General features: G+C 34.0%; 1 protein-coding gene across 2 annotated transcripts in view; it reads right to left on the bottom strand.

Moving 5' to 3' along the window:
* Positions 1–820: 820 nt before the first annotated feature.
* Positions 821–7,767, bottom strand: part of LOC128217237 (ectopic P granules protein 5 homolog) — a 45,496-nt gene continuing 38,549 nt past the window's right edge. For both annotated transcript variants that reach the window (XM_052924219.1, XM_052924220.1), the window contains 6 exons: positions 7,260–7,390; positions 6,553–6,670; positions 5,643–5,865; positions 4,057–4,171; positions 3,332–3,423; positions 821–3,078 (listed from right to left, as the gene is read on the bottom strand). In XM_052924219.1, the coding sequence (XP_052780179.1) occupies positions 2,775–3,078; positions 3,332–3,423; positions 4,057–4,171; positions 5,643–5,865; positions 6,553–6,670; positions 7,260–7,390 (983 nt within the window). In that variant the 3' untranslated portion in view covers positions 821–2,774. The remainder of the gene's footprint in view (positions 3,079–3,331; positions 3,424–4,056; positions 4,172–5,642; positions 5,866–6,552; positions 6,671–7,259; positions 7,391–7,767) is intronic.

Genomic DNA, 7,767 nt, shown 5'->3' with positions numbered 1-7,767 from the left:
CTAGTAGATCCAAAAACGTTGCATTTAAGGAAAGTGGCGTGTATCCAACCGTGCTAAATCTGTTCAATTTGATAGTGTTGATATTAGGGAAATTTTCATTGTCTGTAAAGATTTTGTACAAATTTTCAAAACCAAAACGTGGAGTGTCTGAAAAGTCAAGTTCGGTCAGCGTTTTAAGATCGTGGAATCCACCTGTTCCTTTTTGGAAATCCTCGTAGTGAAAAGAACAGCCAAAATGAAGACCTAGATGCAGCAAGCTCCGTAGATTCGCAAAAGTCCCGTTCTTAATCCGGATATTGTTACCAGTGTGAGGCGTTGATGTTATGTCTAGATACAAGATAGTTTGCCAACCAGAACCTTGAAACACATACACAGGAAAATCACACTCCCATTCAATAATATGAACATTTAAAATACCAACTGATATATTAGTTGGAAATGTTCCATTACATTTCATGTTGGGTCCGTTAAAATCACAGAAACTTTCTTCTGGATACGAATGGCCATTGTTTATATTAATGCACAGGAAAAATATTGCACTGGAGAAATAAATAAATTTAAACATGACATGTTCCATTTTAATCCATATATTGAATGCCACAAGTTTATGTAAATGTTTAACCAGCATACCTGTGCATTTACCGCACAATTAGGTTCGATGTTAAATTCACAAACAAGCCGCATATATTACACCACCTTCGATATTGAAATACAGCTATCGGTTACTGTTGAGTGAGCGAAATACCCCAATGATTACTAAAATATGAAAATAATGATTTCATGTTTGTTTGCAAAAACATAGAGAAGGTAATGAAACATATCTGTTCACAATTTTATTTCAAATGCAATTCTATACAAAGGCTTACACAAAGGCTGAGTAAATGAATGCAATTATAACATATCAAACACTAACATGACTCGTATTATTCAGTAACCAAAATTCAAGATACAAGTAAACTCTACTTAGATGGTAGTTATTTAAGAGAGGAGGTCTCAACATATTAACAAATATGCAATATGCATGATACAAGGAAGCCTCAATAATATCAACATGTATTTTGTGTGCGTGTTTTTTCATTCAAACCAGTGACTTGTGACAACACAAAACCTTAAAGCCACACTCTCACGTATTGATAGTTTAAAGTGTATAAAAAATAAAATGTTTCAGAATCAGCTGATTTGGCATCAATGCCTTCAATTTATTCATACAAGATATACTCACAATAGAACAGATCTCAATTGTTGCCAAAAATTTCATTTTTCTTAAAGCGTTAGTAACACTTTTAGCCATAAAACATACATTTTTGAACGTAAATATGAAAGCTGCAATCTGCTCCTTTGTCAGCAGTCTTATATCACTGATTTTCAGACATTAAAGCAAAAATATTATCATTCCAAGACAAAAAAAGTTGTCAAAATAACTCATCTGTGAGAGTGTAGCTTTAATGAAAGGTAAGAGAGTATTTATGGTAATAATATCAAAATATTGCACACATAAAACATACAAACAAAACAAAATAGTCAACAACAAATTTTCGAATATAAAGGAATACAACAGTCATTAACATTTTATTGACAACAAAACATTATGTAGGTGATACATTTATTGTGCCGGTGTTAAATACATATGCATGAACTCTATTGATGCCCATTTGATTGATACGCTTAGTATAACAATTAAGACCTTAATAGAACAATGTTATAATGACAGATCCTACAACTGCAATCCCATTTTTATTGAAAAGGTTACTGAAATATAACAAGGAAAGTGTTCCTTTTTAGTTCAAAGCATGCAAACAACATGTGAACAAAATCAGTTTTTAAAGTCATCTGGTAGTTCTGTCAATAATGATTTACTACAATAACCTACAACCACAAAAGGAACGATATGTACATGTTTTAGTTTGACATATGCATTGGTGAATTAGCAAATGAAAGACATAGTAATTGCATGGTATCGCATTTACACCTTCATAATACATTGTGCTTTGTAATTTTTTCTTCAACTGGGCATGTTTAGGCTTAATTGGGTATGAAGAAATTGCTTATATTCTGAACATTCTCACAAAAATATAGTAGTTTCTCCAAAACACTAGTCGAAAATAAGCATACAGGCAAATTTCACAACAATCGAGTAAACTTAATACACTATTTAAAAGTTCAATATTCTTTGTTACATACATCTTTAAATGACACATATATATAAATGTCCGAAACCGTTTATTCTCTTAATGAATCATATTTCAAACATGATTTTAACAATCAAATTCAAAATGTAGAGATTATAAGTATCTATCATGTGTTTAGGGTACGTATAGAAAAATCCGACCTGAGGTCACGCAGCGTGCCCGATGGTCGGATTTTTCGATCCGGACAGGAAAAAACATGATTGATATTTTTTCTTGCATACCTAAAACTATGAATTTGTTGAAAAATTGACGTAGAAAACACACTTTTGTACATTTCACCAAAAAGCATGTGCGACGTTGTGTACTGACGTCATAAAGCGCAGTAATTTTAAATCACTATCGACGTCAAATAGTTCCTTTAAAAATTCCGCTTTATTGAAATTGCATACTATACTTTTCATAAACCATACAATAAAAGAAATAAGAAGTGGCGCATTGTTGCGCGTGACTCGTCTTACATGGGGTGTAAGTTGAGGTTTTCCAGCACTGGTCACATGATCGGAAACACACGTCCGGTATGCAAGGCAAAGATATCCAACATTGATTTTAGTGTTCTGTACAATCACATTACATCAACAAAACACTTCAGGTAACTAATATCACAGATAAATAGTCTTTTTCAGCATAAAACATTCCCTTCAACATGCACAACAAGCCAAGAGCATCTCTCAAGCATTTTGATTGGTCAGTTACAAAATCACATGATCTTTCAACCTGTTCTCTGATTTGTTGATATTTCTTGTTTGATTTGATTGACAGCAGGCTGGCAGTATCTTGTTTTGCTGCTGACAGGTTGGATACAGGGTCTTGAGAACTCAGACGGAGTGTATTGTCTCCCAAAATCTGATTGCAACAGAATGCAACTAATGCTCGGCAACAAACCCGAAACCTGAAAGGTAAACACAAACTGATTCTAATGGTTTTAAAGAGATATAAAAATTTCAATTGTTTGAAACAACACTGCACATAAAAAAATTATGCATATGTTTTTATTATGAGGTACATTAAGAACGTAAGTCAGCTATAATACATTGATCAATGACAAAAACTTGCTATCGATTTTATCTGAAGAACTACTGAATCATGCACAATTATAATAGAATAATGAATATTTCCAACAAAGAGGACACAAGTGAACCCACTTTTCTGAGAGCTGAGACTTCCTGCCCAATCCAATAGCTCCCAACAGACCTTCTGAGGCTCGGTCTTCGCCAAACACCTTTACCTTGCTCATCTGTAGATATATAAAATGTTCTATGCAAGACAAAACACATATTTATCATAAGGTGACATTATTGCATTTATAAGTTGAAGAAAAATGAACATGTTTATGAATTTATCATTCCAAAAACCTTTTCTTCACAAGATTTACACAACAAAAATTGTCATAATGGTCAGATAGTTTCAATTTAAACACAAATAATTAATATGAATCAATTTATTGTGCAAAAAAACCTATACATGTATGTATACTCAAATTAAATTTTTCCATCCAGTGGAAAGTAATGTTTTTTTTTTTGGTTAAATCAACAACAACAGCATGGCATTACTTAAAGATGCAATCTTACTCCCTAATATGATGTACCACAATACATACAATTGTTTTAGTTTACAGGAAAGAATGAATAAATATATAAAAAAGGATTCATATGAAGGATATCGTGTTTAAATTGAAAGAAATGTGCAGAAAACACGGTTTTTCTACCTTATAGACCAAAGTTGATCACTGTATCAGTAAATGACCCAGCAGTCATTGAATACACTGTTACATCACTCAAAGGTTATGTTTGTTATACAAGTGTATGTATTGATTTTAAACATGAGTATCACTTCTATCACTGAGAACAACAAGTGCTTTTAATTATACCAATTTCCTGAGTAGCTGTACACAGACAGTCTTCTGCTGTCCACAGTCAATCTGACGGAAAATCATATCCACTGCCTTGTACCACCACAGCAGTAGCTTACTCTCTGACTCGATACTGAAAGAAAATCAGTTCATTTTTTGTCTACTGAAACATGGTTACCATTATATAAACAATCATTCAGAGTTTTAATATTAACTTGTTAATTATAAAAAAAAACAGTTTTCTCTTTTACTCTTAACATTTTAAGGAAAGGCCAGTAAACCGAAGTTAATCTTGTTTTCAGTTACAACTCATAATATTTAAGGTGCACAATAAAGTTTAATGCAAAAAAAAAAATGAAAACAAGAGCTGTCACAGAGACAGCGCCCTCGACTATTCCGCCACTTTTCGGTGTATGGATTGAAAAGTTTTGGCGAAACATGCATGGATCACTGTTTGATTAGATTTCAATGCAATACATGATGTGCTGAGATATTTACATAAATTGAATTAAAAAATATTTGAGCTGGTATGCAAACTTTAATGTAAATTCTAAGTCGAAAAAGGGGCATAATTCTGTCAAAATGCTCGATACAGTGACCTCCTCCTGTGTACAGGTTGGGGGGCATGATAGTGAGCAAGTGTGCTAAGTTTCAAAGCCATATGTCAATGGACCTTGAAAATATTTGAGGTGGTATGCAAACTTTAACGTTAATTCTAATTATAAAAAGAGGCATATTTTGTAAAAATGCTTGATAGAGTTACCTCCTCCTGTGTACAGGTTGGGGGCATGATAGTGAACAAGTGTGCTAAGTTTTAAAGCCATATGTCAATGGACTTTAAAAATATTTGAGGTGGTACGCAAACTTTAACGTCAATTCAAAGTAGAAAAAGAGGCATAATTTGGTCAAAATGCTTGATAGAGTTACCTCCTCCTGTGTACAGGTTGATGGCATGATGGTGAATAAGTGTGCAAAGTTTCAAAGCCATATGTCAATGGACTTTGAAAATATTTGAGGTGGTACGCAAACTTTAACAAAAGTGGTTACGCAGATGCCGATGCTCGGGTGACTAGGATAGCTCTCCTTATTCATCGAATAGTCAAGCTAAAAAAAGCATATGATTTGTGACCTTAATAAATGTTTGTTTTTCAATCAAACTACCTGGCCACATATTCCCCAGTTAAAAAAAAGCAAAAGGCTTATATTTTTTTATCTGTTCACTAATCATATTCTTTTTCTGTTTTGATCGTTGAAGTCAAATAAGTTAAACATAATATTGCATTAAAATGAAAAGAAAATTGGAATCAACCTATATTGTAGTGTTTAGCCAGAAATGAAAAAGGGCAGGGTTGGCCCAAAAAAGGGCAGGGTGCTTTCTTAAAAGTGAAAAAAATGCGCACAATATTTGCTATGTATTGTTGAAAAACGACCATGTGCCTTATCAAAGTCCATTTTATGGCATTTCCATGCACATATAATCTTGTGAACCTTAAAGAGTAATTGCTTATTTTTTATAATCAAATTAACAAAAATACCACTAAGTATCATTATCCAACAATGGTATAAAAAGCTGTGCACCACAAATCAATTTAACACCTTTATACCTTGGTTTAGCCCTCTCCGTCCAGTCCAACATCATCTCAATAAGACCTTGTTCCTCAGCCAGGGATTGACAGAGAGGAATTTGTTGCCGGACATGACAGAACATTAGCAGGTAGGCCGACTCTTGGAGGCAGGCTTGGAAAAACTCAGTCAGGTTCAGTTCCGGCATTTGAACTGAAGATAGGACAATGGACCAGGGATCGTGGACATGGGATTTTGCACCTCCTGTTAAAGTATATACATTACACTGAACAAACTACAATGAACTCTTCCGTAACAGCTTAAAGCTACACTCTCACAGATATACCATTTTTACAACTTTTTTTATTTTTTGTCTTGGAAAGAGCATTTTTTTGTGTAAATATTTGCAAACCAGTGATATTAGATTGCTGACCAAAAATCAGATCGTAGATTTTCATATTTCCGTTCTAAAAGTAATGTTTAATGGCTTTAACCATTACTAATGGTTTAAGGAAAATGCTTAAAATATTGATATCAAAATCTGCGATCTATTTTTTTGTCAGCAGTCTTACATAACTGGTTTCCATGGATTTTCTCCAAAAATGGCTCGTTCCAAGCCAAAAACAAAAAAAGTTGTCAGAGTGAGAGTGCAGCTTTAAAGGCCTTCCTCAAAATACTTACAATGAAATTCTTGTTATTCTTTAGATATTGAATGGCAAATGTAACATATGGTAAATGTATTGTAGGAGATTGTACAGATATATTCCCTGAGGAATAATCATAGTGATATATATTACAATGTTGTATTTTTCCATTGTAAACTTTCATGCAAATTTTAAAGTTAGCCTAAAAAAATGTCTCCATAAATCAATCTTTAAAACCTACAGAGTAATTTGCTCCCTTACTGACCACCAGTATAAAATATTAAAACAACAATACCAAAACACTTACCAGTAACAAAGGCCAGCTCAATACACTGCTCCACAATCTTAACCATGTTAGATAGCGATGCAAGATGCCTGGTGGCTGCATGTATACAAGGAGACAGCAAAATTGTCTGCGGGGAGCCCTGTAATAGGTTTTATTGTTACAAAATAAACACGTTATTGCTAAGAATAACGTTTCCCATGGGCACCCCTAAAATGTTACACATCAGTAAATCATAACAATTTATTGTCATTTGTCTTTAAATGTTATGAAATTCTTTGAACATGAAACACATTACAAACACTATTCAGCTAAATGTAATTGTAACAAGAGCGCCAACTGTCACAGGTATTCTGTGTTTATATCCTAATATTAAGACACCAAGTTTGGTGATAAGTTGTTGTACGTTAAGTTGAATGTGATTAAAGCCATATGATTGGTTATCAAACTTGCCTGAGATATTATGCCAATATACATTCTGACCATTCTGATTTCTTGATGACTGAACAAAGGCTTCTAAAGTTATTTATAGGACAACATACGTGATACCGCCCGCCGGTATGCCACACGTTGAATTATGATATGTCCTGGTTTTTAAAAACTAGCATATAAAAAGTCTAAAATAGCAGCCATGATGACCTCCAACCCCTTCTTGTCAGGGTTATAGATGTAAGGGAGAAATTCCTTCAACAGCATGTTTGCATTGCAAAAACTCTTTAAGCTGACCCTACCTGTAACCAGTCTAAGATGGCGACCATAATGACCTCTGCGCCCCTGTTGTCTGGGTTACTGTTGTTAAGGAGACTGAGAACTTCCTTCATCATGTCAACACTTTCTTCATATTGCAGACGGGTATCTGGAACTGAAAAAAACAAACTTTTTTTTACAAGACCTGCATGATTGCTTTCCTTTCAAGTCTAGCTGGAAAACAAAAGAAATGAAATATAATCACAAAAAGCAACAATGTTATTTGCTGAAAATTGTGCAAGAAATTAGGGGGCTCATGAGGCCTTCTTGAGGGTCGAGAGCAGAGCACAGTGAGGAGAGTCTGGGGCAATGGCCCCTGAATATCCAGGTTTTTTTTCATAAAAAAGAGAGACTAGAATTAACTTCCAGTAAGAATCCGTCAAGCTATTTCATTATCTTATACTGTATATGGGTTAAATCATCCTTACCATTTTATATGATCAACACATGTTATCTTTCATAAAAGTTGTGTGGGGTGCTTTGTGTGGGGTG

This window comes from Mya arenaria, chromosome 14 (assembly GCF_026914265.1).
Source record: "Mya arenaria isolate MELC-2E11 chromosome 14, ASM2691426v1".
Lineage (NCBI taxonomy): Eukaryota > Metazoa > Mollusca > Bivalvia > Myida > Myidae > Mya > Mya arenaria.
This window is presented reverse-complemented; position numbering and strand designations above follow the sequence as displayed.